The sequence below is a fragment of the Trypanosoma grayi genome, assembly GCF_000691245.1.
Source record: "Trypanosoma grayi strain ANR4 Tgr_7_V1, whole genome shotgun sequence".
In the NCBI taxonomy this organism is placed as follows: domain Eukaryota; phylum Euglenozoa; class Kinetoplastea; order Trypanosomatida; family Trypanosomatidae; genus Trypanosoma; species Trypanosoma grayi.
This window is the reverse complement of record NW_008825626.1, coordinates 51,783-69,758: the sequence shown is the minus strand read 5'-3', so window position 1 is coordinate 69,758 and position 17,976 is coordinate 51,783. Positions and strand designations below refer to the sequence as shown.

The 17,976-nt window shown below is 54.0% G+C and overlaps 10 protein-coding genes across 10 annotated transcripts; all 10 read right to left on the bottom strand.

Annotated features, from left to right (window-relative positions):
• Positions 1–763: 763 nt before the first annotated feature.
• Positions 764–1,501, bottom strand: DQ04_00071290 (DCN1-like protein 2; the record flags this gene model as incomplete). Its single annotated transcript, XM_009308062.1, has 1 exon — positions 764–1,501. The coding sequence occupies one exon, from the start codon at positions 1,499–1,501 to the stop codon at positions 764–766; it is 738 nt and encodes a 245-aa protein (XP_009306337.1).
• A 336-nt stretch (positions 1,502–1,837) lies between these two features.
• On the bottom strand, positions 1,838–6,250 carry DQ04_00071280 (putative Unc104-like kinesin; the record flags this gene model as incomplete). Its single annotated transcript, XM_009308061.1, has 1 exon — positions 1,838–6,250. The coding sequence occupies one exon, from the start codon at positions 6,248–6,250 to the stop codon at positions 1,838–1,840; it is 4,413 nt and encodes a 1,470-aa protein (XP_009306336.1).
• Positions 6,251–6,542: 292 nt separating this feature from the next.
• Positions 6,543–8,216, bottom strand: DQ04_00071270 (hypothetical protein; the record flags this gene model as incomplete). Its single annotated transcript, XM_009308060.1, has 1 exon — positions 6,543–8,216. The coding sequence occupies one exon, from the start codon at positions 8,214–8,216 to the stop codon at positions 6,543–6,545; it is 1,674 nt and encodes a 557-aa protein (XP_009306335.1).
• A 253-nt stretch (positions 8,217–8,469) lies between these two features.
• Positions 8,470–9,735, bottom strand: DQ04_00071260 (hypothetical protein; the record flags this gene model as incomplete). The annotated part of the gene is made up of 1 exon (XM_009308059.1): positions 8,470–9,735. One exon carries the CDS (start codon positions 9,733–9,735, stop codon positions 8,470–8,472), a length of 1,266 nt encoding a protein of 421 aa, XP_009306334.1.
• Positions 9,736–10,014: 279 nt separating this feature from the next.
• Positions 10,015–10,317, bottom strand: DQ04_00071250 (hypothetical protein; the record flags this gene model as incomplete). Its single annotated transcript, XM_009308058.1, has 1 exon — positions 10,015–10,317. The coding sequence occupies one exon, from the start codon at positions 10,315–10,317 to the stop codon at positions 10,015–10,017; it is 303 nt and encodes a 100-aa protein (XP_009306333.1).
• A 195-nt stretch (positions 10,318–10,512) lies between these two features.
• On the bottom strand, positions 10,513–11,124 carry DQ04_00071240 (hypothetical protein; the record flags this gene model as incomplete). Its single annotated transcript, XM_009308057.1, has 1 exon — positions 10,513–11,124. The coding sequence occupies one exon, from the start codon at positions 11,122–11,124 to the stop codon at positions 10,513–10,515; it is 612 nt and encodes a 203-aa protein (XP_009306332.1).
• A 263-nt stretch (positions 11,125–11,387) lies between these two features.
• Positions 11,388–12,884, bottom strand: DQ04_00071230 (hypothetical protein; the record flags this gene model as incomplete). The annotated part of the gene is made up of 1 exon (XM_009308056.1): positions 11,388–12,884. The coding sequence occupies one exon, from the start codon at positions 12,882–12,884 to the stop codon at positions 11,388–11,390; it is 1,497 nt and encodes a 498-aa protein (XP_009306331.1).
• Positions 12,885–14,012: 1,128 nt separating this feature from the next.
• DQ04_00071220 (putative serine/threonine protein phosphatase) lies at positions 14,013–14,957 on the bottom strand (the record flags this gene model as incomplete). Its single annotated transcript, XM_009308055.1, has 1 exon — positions 14,013–14,957. The coding sequence occupies one exon, from the start codon at positions 14,955–14,957 to the stop codon at positions 14,013–14,015; it is 945 nt and encodes a 314-aa protein (XP_009306330.1).
• Positions 14,958–15,486: 529 nt separating this feature from the next.
• Positions 15,487–17,025, bottom strand: DQ04_00071210 (hypothetical protein; the record flags this gene model as incomplete). The annotated part of the gene is made up of 1 exon (XM_009308054.1): positions 15,487–17,025. The coding sequence occupies one exon, from the start codon at positions 17,023–17,025 to the stop codon at positions 15,487–15,489; it is 1,539 nt and encodes a 512-aa protein (XP_009306329.1).
• A 268-nt stretch (positions 17,026–17,293) lies between these two features.
• On the bottom strand, positions 17,294–17,776 carry DQ04_00071200 (hypothetical protein; the record flags this gene model as incomplete). The annotated part of the gene is made up of 1 exon (XM_009308053.1): positions 17,294–17,776. The coding sequence occupies one exon, from the start codon at positions 17,774–17,776 to the stop codon at positions 17,294–17,296; it is 483 nt and encodes a 160-aa protein (XP_009306328.1).
• Positions 17,777–17,976: the final 200 nt, after the last annotated feature.

The following is a 17,976-nucleotide window of genomic DNA, read 5'->3' as shown; positions in this document are numbered from 1 at the left end:
TAGGACTACAACGACTGCAGCATCAATCTAGCCATCCAGCACCTTGCAGTTGCCCCTCAAGCATCACTGGAATCCAAAAATAAAACTCATAGTGGAGTACGCAATCGTCATTTCAGCGATGTGACTCCACAGAAGCATTCTGTGTTAGAAGCAAGCAGATATTCGTCATCTGTGTGTAGCTGCAGACGGGCATAAGAGGCGTTTGCCCAATACCATTCGTACAGTTGACCTTCGAATAATGATCCTGTAGCAACAATCATAACAGCCTAATTGTCACAGAATACAGCACAATCTAGCCGCTGCAAATAACCATCCGACTCCTGAGAAGAATATGAGCAGTTTCTCTGTAGCAAAATAAGCATGACCATGTCGTCCAGTGTGGCAGCCAAGTGGGCAGCAGTGTGACCATGACGATTTTCTTTACTTCCCTTACTCAGGTTCGCGCCAGCAACAAAAGTAATTTCAAACACAGCCACACTTTTTCGTTGTCGTTGTTGTTGTTTTTTTTTTTTGCCCTAACGGCGCATCACTTGGCGCCTCGCAAGATGCCCAGGTATAAACGAAGGTGCGAGAATGTGTGCGAGCGTTTATGTTTCTGCAGAGGCGTCTGTGGGATACCCAAGTTAGAGAAGTAAGAAAAGCAAACAGGTAGTGAACAGGGATCGTTGTTGCATTACAGCACAAACAAGATAGCACCACACACTCTGTATACTTTTCTTCCCCCAATTGTACAGTCACACACATGGCAAGTGAGAGGGAAATGTTAATGAGAAGAGACGCACCACTCCACATAGCTGTCAATGGCGCTGGGCCACTTGTCCTCCACAGAGTACACCTCGATTTTGGGTACGGTAGAAAAGAAGACTGCCAGCTGCCGCCACACATCGCGTGTCACATCGCGTTTGTGTACAACGGTGTACCACTCAATCCAAGACCGGATACGCGGCTCATGTGCAAACAGAACTGCCCACGCCTTTATTGCATTATCAGCAGGCATGAGACGTGCTTCCTCGCCACGAATGTAATCGTACAGCTCATTGTAGAATTCTATGAACGCCTCCTCCCTCGCCTCTTTTACCCATTCTGTTAAGTTTAGCTTCAGATCAATTGGATGCTTGATTTTGTACGCGTACATCGTCGTTAACCAATCCGCACGTGGAATGCATCCACCCCGCGTAATGCCCATCTTCCAGATGAGCGTATACATCTCAAATGAGTTGAGTGTAATAGAAAGGTCCCCGCAGAGCTGCTCAATACCCTTGGCCCCCATAGCATCTAAACCGTTAACGCGGCCCAGAGCCAAGAGACGCTCAAAATAGCTCTCCATTTCATTCCTTCCGCTCGGTACACCCGCAGCGTGCCTGCCCATGCCAATGGGGCGCGCATTCGGCCTCACCGTTGTCGCACTTCCCAAGGGACGCTGCGCATCGGCTACTGGGGCCGTCCGTTGAGGGGCACTATTGAGCGGAACCGATATAGTGAGCGGGGCCTTAGGCGGCATGAGAAAACCTTCTAATATGCCTACGGGCAAACACCGTAGCTGCAAAACCGAAAAAAAAAATGCACAGCGAAGAAAACAGGAGACTCTCCACAACTTCATAACACAGCGCATGCAAGCACAACAAAAACAGCTTTAACACACAAAAAAGCACCAATTATACACCGCTCAAGTCTTGAGTAAATAAAATGAAAAAAAAAAACAAAAAAAACTAAAGGGCATATGAACAGAGTACTGAGTCACTTTTCAGCTCCAATTCCTTCACCTTTTTCTTGAGGTATTCGTTTATGATATTCAAGAAAGGAAGTCGATATTGACACTTACAGTCTACTAGGTATGTTAATCAGCCTGAGAAGCCTGGCCGTTAGACTTCAGAAGCATCAGGTAGTTGTGCAGGGTGAGGGGATCGCTAGCCTGCATAGCCCGCGTCCAGCGACGCCGACGCACACCACAGGACTTCATGCACTTATATTGAAACGGCTGGTGGAACCCCGTGGCATAAGTCCACCCCTCCGCGTCGTACTGAAGTACATCATGGCGCCATTGGTCAAGCCACATCCATTTTGCCGGATCGGGAAGCTCAAAGCTCTCCCTGCTGCATTCCATCGTTGCATCAGAAAGCGAAAAGCTGTAAGCATGGTGCTGCGAAAAAATGGTCGGCACCCAGTTCTTTCCGTCTAGTACTTGGTTCTCGTAGCACGATACAACCACAACGTCGCGTTCGGAGCGAAGCCCAGCAAGATCCGTAGTGTTTCTTTCATACAACACCATCAAGAGTGAGCCTCTGAGAGTCCCTACGCGACATGCACGATAATACAGTGAAACATCAAACTCCACAGCCTTACCCATCTCAAACATGTTCTTCAATGGTAAAGCACCCGAAGCAATGACTGTCTTCTGTTTTTTTTTGGATGTGTCGAGGAATCCCAGCAATGAGAAACTGATAGTTTGCAGACGCAGGAATTCCATGTTGCTGACTGTTGGTGCCACCACAGGCACCGCCCGTCCCGACAGCGTGTATGAGTCACTGCTCTTGGCGAATGGTGCGTGGAGTGGGCTGCCGTCGATCCAGTCCGCGGAGATGCGCAGCTCCGGGGAGTACACAGGCGGAATGCGCCCGTTTGGTGAGATGAGCGCCAGTTTGTCCAGAACCAGCTGGACACACGGAACCTGTTCACCAAAGACACTTAGAAAGGCCCGCTGGCAGAAAACATCCGCAGACACAAATGCATTGGGCATCGTCAGGGCCCGTGAGCTTGTGTATTGTTTGATGTCAAGACGGCACACATGTGGGCGAACGGCGTAGAAGATGCGTATCGACTCCGGCGCATTCAGTATAGCGGCGCTGGGCGTGGCTTCCTCCATATCCGACATGAGATTTGCCGCCTTCATCTGCGCAAGAAGCATATCGTCACTCTTAAAGTCGGTCCCAAAATTGAAGGCACCCGAGACGATAAAGTAGTCAAACCGCACCCCGACATCAACAGAGATGTCGCCAAATGGAAAACTACTCATCAACAACCGCAGGCATCCGGCACGTGCCAATGTCGAGCACCTTGACAGCTTCGCATTGACAAGAATGAGACCGAGGGTTGTCTCGTTGATGCGCAGAGCACAACCCACCGCGGTGAAGTCGCCCTTCGCAATGTCATCCCTGTACACTGGTGTTGTCTCTACCGCCTCAATGTGTGAGGCTCGTAGAATAAAGGAGCGCCGAACAATGATAATAATAGCGTTATTTGTGTTCTTCTTCTTGGAGTGCACGGTAGTGTTGGCAAGAACGTAGTAGAGCGACACACCCAGGTACTCAAGAAAGAACCGGGACAGCTCGTCATTACCGATAAAAGCATGCGGTACGTCCATCACGCCGATGATGTAGACCTCGTGTGAGTTACGCGGCAGGAAACTTCCAAGCACGGCGGCACTATGTGGCAGCGCGCGGCTCTTCATTGAGAAGCAGCCATACCACAAGTCTATCACCTCATATGGCATGCGGGCAACCATGAGCTTTGTCTCCCCATTAACCTTTACCTGCTTAGCGTTCGGCCGGTCCACCGTCGTACCCTGCACGTTCAGAATTGTGTCGTTTTCATTCTCGAGGCACAACGAGGGGCACCACATGATCGAATTGCGTCGAAGCGTCATGGCCACCTCGTAGAAGCGCTGCCGGCGGTCACTTGATGTGAACTCTAACTCGTATGGGTGTGGCGCCTCAAAGAAATGAAGCGTCAGACGTCTCGAGTTGACGGGGTCCTTCTCCACACGATACAGGTTGCCAGAGGGATATTCAAACGAAATGTATCCACTCATATCCAGGTTTGCAAAGCGACGCCGGAAGAAGTCGACAAGCCAAATCCGCTCCTTCTTGGTCCCAATGAGCATCATGTCGCTCATTTTAATCACTCGAAATAGCTCGCAGAGATAGCGATTGTTGGGTAGAGCGTGCGATGGTACCACCAGTGTCGTGATGGTCGGAAAGGGTGAGAGAAAGCCGGCGTTGTGCGTCACACCATCGGTGGCGGTCGCAACGCTGGCAGTAGAAGTTGGCACAGGAGCACTCGTGTCATCGACCATGTCAGAGGAGGTGAAACCTTCATTAACCTCCTTCGGCACCTTCGGGCTATCATCCGCGTCGCCAGCGAAGGCCTCCTCGTAGACTTCGACCTCCATACCATCGTCAATCTCTAGCGAGTCGGCCTGCGAACTTGCCTCGCCGTATTCGTCATTATCATCCCCCAGTTCAAGCTCCTCTGAGGCCGCCTCATCAGCCCCATTCTCCTGTCCTCCTGCCTGATCAACTGCTCCCTCGTCTTCGAGGTCAAGTTCGAGGTCAAGGTCCATGTCCATGCCGTCTTCATCCAACACGACATCTTCATCTTCTTCCACGTCGAGGTCAAGCTCCAAATCAACATCATCATTCTCATTGGCGTCGTCGCCCCGCTGCTGCTGCTGCTGCTCGGGATCATCCTCTAAGCCAAGCAGCGCATCCAACAAGTCTTCCTCCTCGGTGGGAGCATCGGGTGGATGTTGGTCCCCCGCCGCCCTCTTTTCAAAGGCACGCACATGCATCGCGACGGGGTCGAAATGCAGCACCTCGTCCGTGGCAGCGGTGCGCTTCACCACTAGCGGATCCGACCCGATCGCTTCAAAGGCCTTTGCCAACGCGCGGACGGTGACCCTGCTGTCCTCTAGCTCCTGCGGCCGCACGTTGCCCAGATGCTCTGGTCGCAGCAGCACATCATCGATGTCCTGTGAAACATAAGAGCTCGACGGTGCACACTTCTCAGTAGCCGCGTGCTGCTCAGACTCCAATGCCGCCACTTGTTCAAGCAGCTGCTCTACCTCCGCATTCCCCCGTCCACCAAGTCTCTTCTGCACCTCCTCGATGTGCTGCAGCAGCTCCTCAATACGCCGCTCCTTCTCCGCATTTTCATTGCGCAGATTCTCGATCTCACCCCGTTGCGTCTCCAGCTGCTCCTCAAGATGACGCATGTATGTCTCGCGCTCTTCCATCACTCTTCTTGTTTCTGCGAGTTTTTCCTCGAGCGACATTTGCAGCTCCTTCTGAATCGCCTCACTGGCTGCTAGGTCCTCCGATAATTTGATGCGCTCGCTCTCCGATGCACCTTGCAGCTGGAGTTTCAGCTCTTCAATCTCCTTCTGCAGCGCGGCGATCACCTCGTTATTGTTGCTCTCATTGACCACTGCTTTGTTGACAATCTTCTTTGCCCGTTCCGCGTAGCGCAGCGTGCTCATCGTCTCCTCGTACTGCGCCGAGGAGGGACTGATGGTGGCGAGCATCACCGTCTTGGAGTTACCTCCAAGGTTGTCCTTCAGGATCCACGTGAGAACGGAGTCACGATAGGGAATGTGGCGCGATTTCCCCATCTCCTGCTCCTCCGCGAGGCTGCTGATGACGTTGCCCAGGCACGCAAGCGATTTGTTGATGTTCGCCCCTTCCACAAGCCGCCTACCCGTCGCCATCGTCTTGGACAGACGCTCGCTGCCGGCGAGGTCGACGAGGTTCAGCCGAGACGTCTTCGTCGTCACGAGCCGCCCGTTTGTGCGCTTTTGTGTCAGCGTTACGGCAAAGACGGCGTGGGAGCGACTGCTCACCGCGTTCATCGACGTCGCGGCGGCGGTGCGGACTTGGTTGCCGTCGCGCATCAGACGCAGAAACTCCACCTCCGACGACACGACGAACTTCGTGAGGCCCTCCACGAACGGGCCAAACTTCGGATGTTCCCGCACCCGCAGCGACGAGTTGTCAAAGTCGCCGTCGGCGGGGCATAGCAGGCAGCGCACCTTCTCGTTGTAGATCTCAAAGAAGGACACCTCCACACACGATTCAACGCCGTTGTCGGCAAGGCTCTTCGTCTCCCTAAAGATGTTTGTTGCGATGCGCGGAATGACGCCAGGGTCCTCCGGCGTGCCTATCATGGAATATGTCTTGCCGCTGCCGGTCTGACCGTACGCGAAGATGCAGCCATTATACCCCGTCAGGACGTGGTTGATCAGCTCGAATGCGACGGGCTTGTACACGGCTTCCTGCGGCACGTGCGGGTTCTTGCTGCCCTCCACCACCACCTGCGCTGACCATAGCGCCTCGTCGTAGTAGAACTTCCCACTGTGCCCCTCCAACGAGCCCACCACCTGGACCTCGTTGTCGTTCATGCGCACAATCACTCTGGTCTTATCATGCCGTTCATCGTCGCTCAGTGGCCTGCACCTCACAACAACTCGCACAGACATCGTTGAGAATATTGCGGAGTGGGGAAAGGGCAATCTTACTGCGGATTTAACACAGAACCTCTGCAGATGCAAAAAAAAAAAAAAAAGAATACAAGACGAGAAACAAGAATGCAACATTGAAGCCACAAACAAAAAACGCAGCAAAACAAAAAATTATTGTGCAAGCACAACACCCCGGCTGCGGCTGCTGGCGATGATGATAAAACCGAGGGAAAAAGATAATGGGAGAAATGAAACCAAGTGAGTCACGTTATTGCTTCTTTTCCGTGGGTGTGACTTAAAAGGGAGAGAATCAACCGTCTGATACGACCTCTATGTCGTTGTGAAGCACAACGCTGTCTATGATGCTGCTCATGGAGACGAGGCTCTCCTTTGTCAGCGACCCCGCCGAGCCCTGGAAGAGCACGAACTCCTGCAGGAGCGCCACAATGAGCGTCATGGGCTTCGCCTCCACCATCTTCCCCGCCACTGTTCCCTTCGTGGCGTGGGCGACGGCAGTCATGACGGGCACACGCAGCTGCAGCGCCGGTGAGGCGCACAGCGAGAGGACGGCAAGCAGGAGGGCGTAGTATCCCGCCACGACGTTCTTCTCCGTGTCCTCCGCGTGGTACGCGCGAAATGTCAGGGAGGCCACGCGTGGCAGAAACGACGGGTCCTCGACGAGGCAACTCGTGAACGCATCAATCCGCTCACGGGCCTCCCACTTCACGATGTTCGTCACGAGGCACAGAGTGAAGGCGAGCGTGTCCGGCGGAGCGTCGGCGTCCGTCAGCACCTCTGCGGCCAGTTCCGCCAGCGCGCGGCCCTCCTGCAGCAGCTCACACAAAACGGAGGGGACAAGCCCCGTCACGTTTGTCAAAACACGCAAGGCGGCGTTCATCGTGTTGTGCCACGCCTCATCCTCCATCCTCTGTTTCCCGTCCTTGCCAGTGAGAAAGCGCACTAAACAAGCAGCCGTCCTTTCCAGTTTCAACGCATGGAGGGTGCGCAGACCTTCGCAGAGGGTCACCGCCTCCAGCAGATGTAGAGCGTCTGAGCATTCCTCGCCGGTGAGGAAAGCGGCAACGATGTCAAAGCCATCAAGCTCAGCGAACATGAGACACACGCTGGTGTCAGCATGGAGCGCAGTGTTGCGGTTCTGCCTGAACACAATGTCCAGCAACGCCCGGAGTGCCAGAGATGCCCCGGAGACATCAGTCTCCGTCCCACAAAGCTGTCCCACCACTGCCTTCAAATCAGTGGTGTTTGGCTCCCGCGGAGATGCCTTCGCCACCACTTTCGCTTGTCTCACGCGCTGTGACCAATGCAATGGTCGTTCAACTACTAAAGATTCTTCACCAGGTGACGAAGCTGCTGGTGACAATGTCGTTGATGTCAGCGACGGTGGTGGTTGGAGTGCTTTCTTTGTTGGCTGGCTGTTCAGTAACAGAAATGAAATTAGTGCAGAATCGCATAGTGCCTCTGTATCGCTCAGTTTCACTACGAGAACGAAGAAATTAAGGAAGAGGCGCTGACACTCTCCTCTGGACCACTGGAATGAGGATCTGCAGAGAAGGTCTAGCAGCCGCGGCTGCAAACCCGAGCGCTTAAGCGAGAGCATGACAGTCTCCGGGCCGTGTTTCACAAAGTGTTCGACCAGTGAGACGAAGGCGTCGTGGGTCCGTGCCGTGGAGACGGTCCGCGCCAAGTAGACACACATGTCTGCAATGTCCTCCTCCACCCTGCTGAAGAAGCTCATCTCCGTTGTAAAGGCATTCGCCGCGCTCTTCTGGGAGTCCATCTGGTCGGCACTCAAGTTGGAAACCGCCTGCATGCGAGCGGCGTCACTGCCGATGCTCTGCGAGTCGCCATCATCGCCGCTACGCGACACCAACGGGCTCGCACTCACTGCGCAAACACGTGTGCAGGAGACAAGCACGTCGATGGAACCGGACACATCAGAGAGAGAACGCCCGCGCTTCCGCATGGATTTATGAAATTCCACTGAACCAATTAGAAGGAAAAAACAAAGGCCAGCAACGAAGCCTTCTCCTACACTGCATTTCACAGGAGTCATTAGCAACAAAGAGAGCAAACAAGCAGCAGTAGAAAACAATTTAGAAACGCGCTGGAGAAGATGCATACAGCCACCAATGACCATCACACACATTTTTTTTTTTTGGGAGGGAGGGGGGGTTGTTGTTGATTGGCTGGTCTGTGTGTATTGCTTTCTTTATACCTCACGGCCGCTCGCCGCGCAGCACCGCATCGTACAACTTGTCGAGGCTCTCCTCTGTGAGGTGCACGGTGTCCTGCGGCTGGCGGCGCGAAGTATCCCCACCGCAACCGGTGATGACCTCGCGCGCTACACTGCGTGCCTTTGGTGGTAGAGCGCCCAGCTGAAACGACATCCCCTGCAGGAGTGGCGTCTTGCAGCTGCGATGGACAACTTTTCGGAGGTCCTCCGCGCTGTAAGCGTTGGGGCCGTGGCTCAGCGACGGCACGTACTTCTCCAGCCTCGTCACATCCCCATCCTCCAGGAACGCCTCCGTCACCACAGGAATGCCGCGGCCGACGGCGACGAGAAACTTCGGCGTCCGCGCAGCTGGGGAAGCAACGATGAGAACATCCGCGTCGAGGACAGAGTCCGTTGTGCACCAGCCATTCCGCCGCGCCACTTTCTGCGCGCGGCCCTTCGCCTCTGCGTCCATGCCCGAATAGCACACCCGCCGCAGTCGCTGCACAGAAGCAGCAGCTGCAGCAGGCGGAGGATGAGGAGAAGGAGAAACGATGGAAGCGGTGGTCGAAGAATTGATGCATCCGTGCGGCGTCGCATCGCAGATAGAACGACTTCTCTTCTTTCTGTTGTTTTTTCGCACCTCGTCGAGGTACGGTGTGGACTCATTGCGCCCACTTGTGCTCATACCTGATGCACCTTCGTGCGAGTCGCATGCTGCAGTGGTGTTTGCGTGTGCCTCCACCTCGGCGCTCAATCCCTCTGTCGCAGCAACATCAACCGAAGGAGCTAGAGCAGCGGAGAGGCGTAAGCCATCGCCTCCACCAACGCGTTCTCCACACGCGCCGCCCGGGAGTGTGGCGAAACTTGTGCTTAACGAGCACGGCGTTTGAGCGGGCACACCACTCCTCCGCGTGCACGCATCGCTCAACACGCAGTTGTCGTCGAAGACCATTTCCGCATCACCGAAAGTGACACGTGTGCCCGGTTTTAGTTGGTAGAAGCGCTCCGGTTGAAGTCGAATGCCAAGTCCCTCCTTGACGGCCACAAATGTCCCATTCGTGCTGTTGCAATCACTAATCCACGCATCACCATTTTCCGCAAGCTCAACGATGGCCTGCAATCGGCTCACTGCGCCGTTGGGGGACTCTAAACCAATGAACGATGCACCGTCGACACGGTGGGCACAGCTCCGCCCAATGAGATTCTTTCCCACCCGCAGCGGCTCCGTTTTTCCGCGAACTGCGTCGATAAGGGCGTAATGTTCCATTCTCACCACACACTACAAATGGTCCAAGCCTCGTCCCTCCTTGTCATACTGAGCACGCACAAACAGACCCAAGCATACGCACGCAATGAAGGGAATTGCACACGCAAAAACAAAAGGAGAATAAGAATAACAAAAAAAAGAAATGGGCAGAGAAAAAAGTTGTGGCAGCAAACTGGAAGGCAATTCAGCATTCATGCTTCTGTCACTCCAACCTAACCCAAGCTCCAACTCAAAGCCTCTCAAGATTGCGGTACGTCAAGAAGCACGGAAGGTGCACAGTTATATTGACGTCAGCGCATCAGCCGCAGGTCTCTTTACGAAGATACCAAGGTTCTCACCATGTGTTGTGATTGTTGTGGCGATGTATACAACATCGTCAAATGTCATGGAGATGCGTTTCAGTGTCTCTCCAGACTTTAGCAGAGCAGAGGCCTGCTGCACTATTGTATACGCCAGCAGCTGCTTCTCCTGATCCTGGAAGTCCCCGCTGCTCTCCAGCACCTGGCCTAGGGATGAGAAGATGACGAAGTGATTCGCCCCCTGATTGAGGAGCTGATCCTTCACCCAGCTAGCCTGGCTCATCACTCGCTCTTCACGGAACTGCATGAACGAAGGGAAAAGTTCAAGAGGAGAAAAGACCCCAGGGAGGCATCGCTGGTAGAACAGCACACTCATACAGACTGAAAGATACACAAACTGAAGTGCGTGAGCACGCGTTAATATGCGTCAATAGCAGAACCGGAGCAAGGACAGAAAGAAACAACAGCAAAACCCTTCTCAATAGTGTTTCTTTGGAGTCCTCTTCATCTTCGGCTTGCTCTGAAACTGCACGTGCAGCTGCTCCTCGAAACTGAGGTCCTCGAGGATCATTGGTTTCGGTTTGTTGCGCCAGTGCGGCCCCATGAAGTGCTGCCGGTCCGTCAGCTCCTTGTGCCGCATGACGGCGTCGGGGTCCATGTTGGCGTAGCCCCAGTTTGTCATGGGCACGAAGTCACGCTTCCCCTCGCCGTGCGGAAATGCGTCAGGGTTCTCCTTCTCCGCACGCTTGCGGATGCGGCGCTCGTGGTGTTCAAGGGGGTTGACGACGTCCCAGTCGTACTTCTCGCTGGCGTTCGGGATTAGCCGCAGGCGCTGCTTTGAGACGCACATACGGCCGTATGATATACGATCAAGCGCGCTCGCTATTTGCAACTGAAGTGTTTGCCCACCGTCACCGCGGCTCTGCGTCCACTTTTCCCTCACCTCCGCCAGCGTGTGCTTCCGCACGAGTGGGTCACCAACACTCATGGCAAGGGCGATGCACTCCTTGTAGAGCGCCAGTTTCGCCACTCGGTTGTGGATGTCTTTCCCCTTCGCCAGGGGAAGCGTCTGCAGAAGCTGCTTGTTCATCCCCCTAGCATTCCTCTTCCTCCAAGGCAGAAAAGGGAGTAAGGGGGGAACGACGGTGAGCCACAGGGGAGGGAAAAACAATATATATATATATATGGAGAGTCACCCACACAGCACATACACACACACACACACATGCCAACGAGAGGCAAACCGAAAAAAAAATATATATGTTTTTTTTTTCGTATTTCGCGTCTTGAAGAACAGAATCAGCATCTATGGGATTGCTCTATAACTCATTATGTAACTCCTTTTGACTCACATCACGACGATGCTGTGTTAAAGTATGATATGAGCGTCTTTGGTTGTGATCTTACTTGCTTCTCAATCTTAGGTGGCCTGCTGCCCCTCGCGGCCTCCACAGAGGCCGCTGTGGCATCGCCAGTGCTCGAAGATGAGGTATTGCTTCTATTAGGATGCGCCTTCTGTGCGGCCTCCTGANAACGACACATGATTTCCGCGCTTCTTCTATGATACTCCTCCTCTGAAATGATTTCATTGCTCTCATTCTGGCGGTAGCTCACAACGTCCTTGCAAATATATTCTCCATTCTCAAAGACAGTGTCGGTCGTCACTTCGCGAGTGTACGCCTTCTGGAAGGCCACAACCTCTTGCTGAAAGAATCCTGTGAGCTTCGGTTGGGCATTACCACCAGCGCCATCACACTGTTTCTTTTGTTGTTGTTGCTGGTAGTTGGGTTCTTTCTTTCCTGCATTAAAAACAGGTTCAGCGGCGCGAAACACCATGGGCGGTGCATCGTCACAAATGATAATGTCATCGTTCGTCGTTACTGTGAGATTGACATCAAGGACAGGCCCAGTATCCTCGAGAAAGCCTTCGTCACATCGTGATGAATCACTTCTACTGCTGCCACAACTGCTATCGCGGTGATTCTCCTCTTCATCCTCGTCAAGGAAACCCTTTCCGATAGTTTTGGTCATGGTGGTGGCTGTAAAGCCCGCGTTGTTGTTGCCGCTATCCCTCTTAGTCGATGCCTTGGCCAACTTCATGAGGCTTGTGGTGCCTGCGCTCTTTTCCGCCTTTGGGGTCGCAGCCTTGGTCTTCTTCTGTTTTGGCTCCGCCTTGGTAGCTTGCCCGGCGGCTGGGCGGGCGTGCTTCACGCCACCCACTGGACTGCCGAAGAGTGTCTTCTGTCGCTTCTCCCCGGCCTCCCTCTGGGCGGGCTTGGGCCTCTCTGGCACGGCTGCCGGTCCACGAGCCGCGATCTCCTCGTAAGCCGTCAGCCTCACCAGTGCAGCCGGCGTCTCTACACGCTCTGCGGTCTGTGGCGCCTCGCTCACTGGGGATTTACTCAGCGGTGCCAGAGCAGGTGGCGGTGTTTCACCCAACGGCACAACTTCCGGTGGTGCTTTTGCGCCTGTAGCCGCGCGCGCCTCCGCTTCCTCCCGCGTCACAACTCGGTACTCTCGGCGGAACAGCGCACCCCTCGGTGCCAAAGCAGGCGGTGACCGCCGTGGGTGCACGTCGGCTACATTCTTTTGGTGCAACAGTGCATAGACGTCAACGTGCGCGCCGTCAATTGACTCCTGCACCTTAGCTGCTTCCTGCGCGTCACGGCAGAGAACAATATCCGTTGCGCGGTTGTTGTTACCCGTGACAGTGTAGAGCACCTCGTATCCTTGCTCACCCGCACGAATCGATTCAAACGCGGCTCGCACATGCTCTTGTGGGAGTTGTACGTCGCGCGCAAGCAGAAGCGACGATCCCTTCGCGGCCTCCAAGAGCTGTGGGCACAACATGCCTTGGTAGCAACGACCCTTTTTTCTTTGTTTTTTTGGAGAGCCACAAGGAAGGATGGAGTCTGACGGGAAAAAATAAGTGGTGAGAGAACAAATGCAGAGGCAAGGGGTCATCACAGCCGGTGCCTTGGCAAACGCAATCGCCCAGTAATAAATGTAAAAGGCAGAAGGAGCAGTAAAAATATTTTTGTAGAAAAAAAAAGCTGCAGCCCTTTCCTTTCAACGAAAGTGCGCATAAGCAACTGCAGCTATGAGATTTCACCCATCCAAGGGGGTGCTCGCAGCTGTAACAAGTAAGGAGCCTGGAGATCCAACGCCAAACCTCTCCAAACAAACCCGTAAGCCAAAGGTAGACGTCGGTGTGTGTGTGTGTGTGTGTGTGTGTGTGTGTGTTTGATTGGTGAGCGTTCCACCACCATCAAGTTCGCACGGACGAAAGCCAGGCAAAGAAGCACATCAGTCTCCCAAAGGTTGTCGCAGAGGGGGGCAACGTCCAGATGTCACACACCCAGATGGCGTATCGACGATCCCCCGCAGCTCAAGGAGAGACCCCTACCAAGTTAACGGGGTCCCACAACGCGCCCGCAGAGACAATATGTCAAAATAGGTTGCCAGCGGAGACACGGGCCCACTCCCCGCGAGCCGAATCTACAACAGCTGGCGCTGTTCCTCCTGTGTGACCAGCTGCGAATACCGCAGAAACCACTGAATATAAAAAGTCTCCAGCTCCAAGACTGGTCAACTATGTACAAGAATACGTGCAACATCCATGAAGAGATTTGTTTCCAGCTGGCCGGTTGAGGAGGCGGCGGACTGCCGCGTGCCGCGACCAAACTGCAGCAGGAGTATCCGCCTAATTCTCCCCCTCGGTGTGTTGGCCGCGCAAACGCACCCCCCAAAAAAGGGTGTTGCAAAGGGGGGAAAAGAACGAATAGCAATAAACCAACTTGAAAAGTTGAATCGTATAATGTCTTTTCTTTTCCTTTATTTGTGTGTCAACGCCTTCCAATACGGCCAGGCCACACCACTGCCGACCAAGAAGTTGAAAGGTTGTGCGCATCATATGTTTTACTCCTGTTGTTGTTGTTTGTTTGTTTGTTTGTTTTTTTTGGGGGGGGTAGGGCCAATCTACAAAAAATAGAATGGCTGCACCTGCTCTGGGCCGTCCTCCTCGTACTGTCGTTCCACTTCCCTGAACACAAGAAACTCGCGTGATTCATCTTCATGTACACGGAGAACACTCGCCAGATTTTTGCACCTGTAACAGTAGTTTGGCGCGGACCACACCGTGCAGATGAACTCTTCGTCAAAGTGGTACATAAAGCCCTCCTGGACCAGCTGATGCGCCCGCGCCACCAAGTTTAGCCTGTTTCGGTACATGAACTCGCGGGCAACGTTAGCCCCAAACAAGTGACCAGCGCCACGCTGGGAGACACCCCAGCCGTCGATGTTGCCAGGGTCTGACCAGACGAGGTCGGAGAAGGGGCCGTCGTTCGGTATCTCCTGTCTACGGTTCAGCAAACGGATGTGATCAACCGTGCGCACCTCCGGCGAAAGGCCGCCATGAATACACAGGCCCCTACCCTCAATCAGTGCGGCAATCGGCATGCAGTCAAACACCTCTGTGCACTGTCGCCAGACCTCAGTTGTATTGTACTTTCTATTGCATTCATCGTNTGCGGCAATCGGCATGCAGTCAAACACCTCTGTGCACTGTCGCCAGACCTCAGTTGTATTGTACTTTCTATTGCATTCATCGTAAAAACCGTAGGTTGTCGTCACCTGCCGGGTTTCGTGGTTTCCACGGATGAGAGTGATCTTCCGCGGGTACTTCACCTTCATGATGAGGAGGAAGGTGAGCACCTCCACGCTATTGTAACCACGGTCGACGAGGTCACCAAGAAATATGTAGTGCATGCTGGTCAAGCCAATCTCTCCAGCGAGGGAGAGGAGGTGCAGCAAGTCAGGGAACTGTCCGTGGATGTCCCCACATATCGTAACCGGAAGCGGCACGTTCGGTACATTGCTTTCGTCGATAAGGAGATCCATCACAGCGCTGAGGAGCAGCCGCATCTCGTGAAACTCGAGCGTTTNTTCGGTACATTGCTTTCGTCGATAAGGAGATCCATCACAGCGCTGAGGAGCAGCCGCATCTCGTGAAACTCGAGCGTTTCCATCCTGCGCACCTTCTCTTCCCACGCAGCCAAGTCCATGCTGCGTCCGCCTGCCTGTCTGTCCGTGTGTGTGTTCTCACCACTTCTCTCGTTGTCCCTCTTCTTCACTCACTCTTTCACTTCCCAGGTACTCACAGCTATGTGTGTACGTTTGCGATGTGGGTCTGTGTTCTATATAGATATAATGCTGCACTTTATTCAAGACGACGGCGGATATCGAGAGGGAGGAAGAGAGAGAAAGAGAGACAGGTGGATAATAGTATAACAGTCGCGGCATCCACTGACAGATGTGTTCCCTTGAGGTGTGAGAGCAGCTGGAATGATTCTCTCATAGGCATGACAGGGGACGCTTCAGTGTCATAAAGAAGCATATGCGCGTCCCACCCACTCCCGCATATGTGTGTAGTCCAAAGGATAGTTTGCACGGCTCAAAATTGCGCGCCCAGCTCGGCGATATCTTCCGCCTCCTCCGGGACCGGTATCTCCCAGTACGCGGGGAGGCTGAAGACATCTTCAGGTTCGTGGAGCTCCAGGCAGCGCTCGACAAGGCGCAGAATCTTTTCCAGCCGTGTCTGTACCTTCTCAAAGACAGAGAGATGCGTGACACGGAATATGTAGGGGGACAATGTTTTGCGTATTTCCATCACTAGAGGCACAGTTGAGTGTGACCGGTTCGTCTCCCGGTAGCGAAGCATGGCATTGTACGTGCTGCGTCGAAATCGACAAATTGGAATGCGCTCGAGTTCACCAAAGAAGGCGTTATCCTTCGGCTCCCTGTGCGAGTACAAGCTGCTGCCGTGGTCAAGAAAAGCATACTTTGCCATTCCTTTGATGCGTTCCTCCTTGGGAGACCGCTCACATGTCGTCTTGTAGCTGCAACCACCGTAAACAAAGTTGTTATGATCATTCATCCCTCGATCGGTGTTGCCGATAAGGAAATCAAAAATAAAGCGATCATGTATATCGCCGATAGCTCGAAGCCGTGATTTCTTTGGTGGCCAAAGTCTGTGGCCTGGAGTGTAATACTTCGCCGCGAACGAACTGTCATACTCGTACGGCAGCGCCAAGAACGTCGCAAGGGCGGGGTGCACGTCGTACATCCACAGCTGAATAGTCACATGCGCGCAGAGCGGCGCTCGATTGGCATCAGCCCACAATGGATAGCTGCAGGGGACAAAATTGCGCCTTGTGTAATTGTACTGAAACACATAGCGGTCAATCCACTGAGAGAACAGCACTGAGTACGCTGTGGCGGCCTTCATGTAGTCAAGTGGTAGCGGCACAAAGACAGACGTGGGAATGCGCGAGAAGTTGAGGGCGCGGTCCACAGAAAACGCCAAGTACTCGCTTGTGGCCTCAAAGTAGAACTTTTTTTGCGATACCTTCACGATGGCTTCAATGCCATTGTGCGCGTAGTGTACCTTGAACTTGATAGTCCTGCCCTGGAGAAGTCGGGACGACATGGCCTTGATGTAACGCATGTTATTCAGATCGCCAAGATACGCCTGGCAGAGCGCGTCGCGGGCCGGTGTGAAGTCTGCGTCGCGCTGGTCACACGCCTCCCACTGCCGCGCGTCCACTTCGCGACTGGCATCGTGCGGAAGCGGCACCCCGTTTCCCGGAGGCTCTACAATGTCCGTAAAGTCGCGCGTCGGCTGTTCGGGGTTCCCCTGCAGTCCGTCCACGACGCCCAAGTTTCGTTCAAACACTTGCAGCGCCTCGGCGAACTCTGGCGGAATATCCGACCCCGCACCGCGTGCCTCAGGTGCGTCTGCGGCTGTCGTCGTTGTTGCTGGTGCTGCTGTTGTCGTTGTTGTTGTTTCGGGTGGTGGTGGTGGAAGCACCAGGCTGTTTATTTCGTTCCGCGCCGCAGTCATGTTCGCTGCCGAGAGGTGAGTGAGGTAGTAATCAGCGAGCAGTAGCACGAACAACCACACCAGCAGCCCTGCCGCCGCCAGCCGCTTCATCCGGAACCACTTTGCTCTCGTGGGGGTGCGCCGTATCATCCCTCCACCCCCTACCCCGTGTCGATGCGGCTTCGGAAACAAAACAAAAAGAAGAACACAGGAAAATAATAGAGAGTGAGAGATAGACAGAGAGAAAGAATGCATTGAAGCGCAAGTTTTGTGGACGGAGAGGTAAAACCACGAATGCATAAACACACAGAGAGAAGAAGATGCACCACAACAGGCATCCAGGAGCAGCAGAGAGGAAAGTGCGGCCTCCTCACACATCTCAGCTGTCAGCCTCCTCTTCCTTCTTCACCCTTTCCCTGCCAGAGTCTTCGCTCTTGCCCTCCATCTTCACCTCCTGCTTGATCTCTCTTTGGCTGCTGCTGCTGCTCCTTCTGTTAGTCCCCTCTTCCTCTTCCTTTTCCACCTTCACCAGTGGCTGCTGCTCCAGTCGTCGCTTCTGCCGCACCTCCTCATACGCTTCGGCGAGCAGCAGCTTCCCCACCTTCTTCACCTGTGCGCTGTACGTCTCCCGCTCACTCGGCTCCGGCACAAACTCGCGCCGCCGCTGTTTGATACCCCACCGGAGCATCTGTGTCCTGCTCAGGCGTGCCGCCGTGTTGCGCACAGCCTTATCAGCATCTTTGCACTCGAACGTCCAATGCTCTGTCGATGCGCACTTCTGGCACACACGTCGCGCCTGCGAATTCTCGCCAACATCGCGCGGAGTACTGTACTTCTTCGGCGGCCCCGAATTCCCGTACATCTCTACCAACTCAAGAGAAGCACCACAAGCGAGAGAGAGAGGGAGAGAACCTTTAAAGGCACCAAGCCACAGAGCCCAGAATATAAAAAAAAAATCTCAAACATATGCCAACAACGTCAAAAGGAGGTATATGTCTAACCCTGCAGACCGGGTACAAAAACAAGCCCAACGCAGTAAAACAACAAACCTCTGCTCTAAAC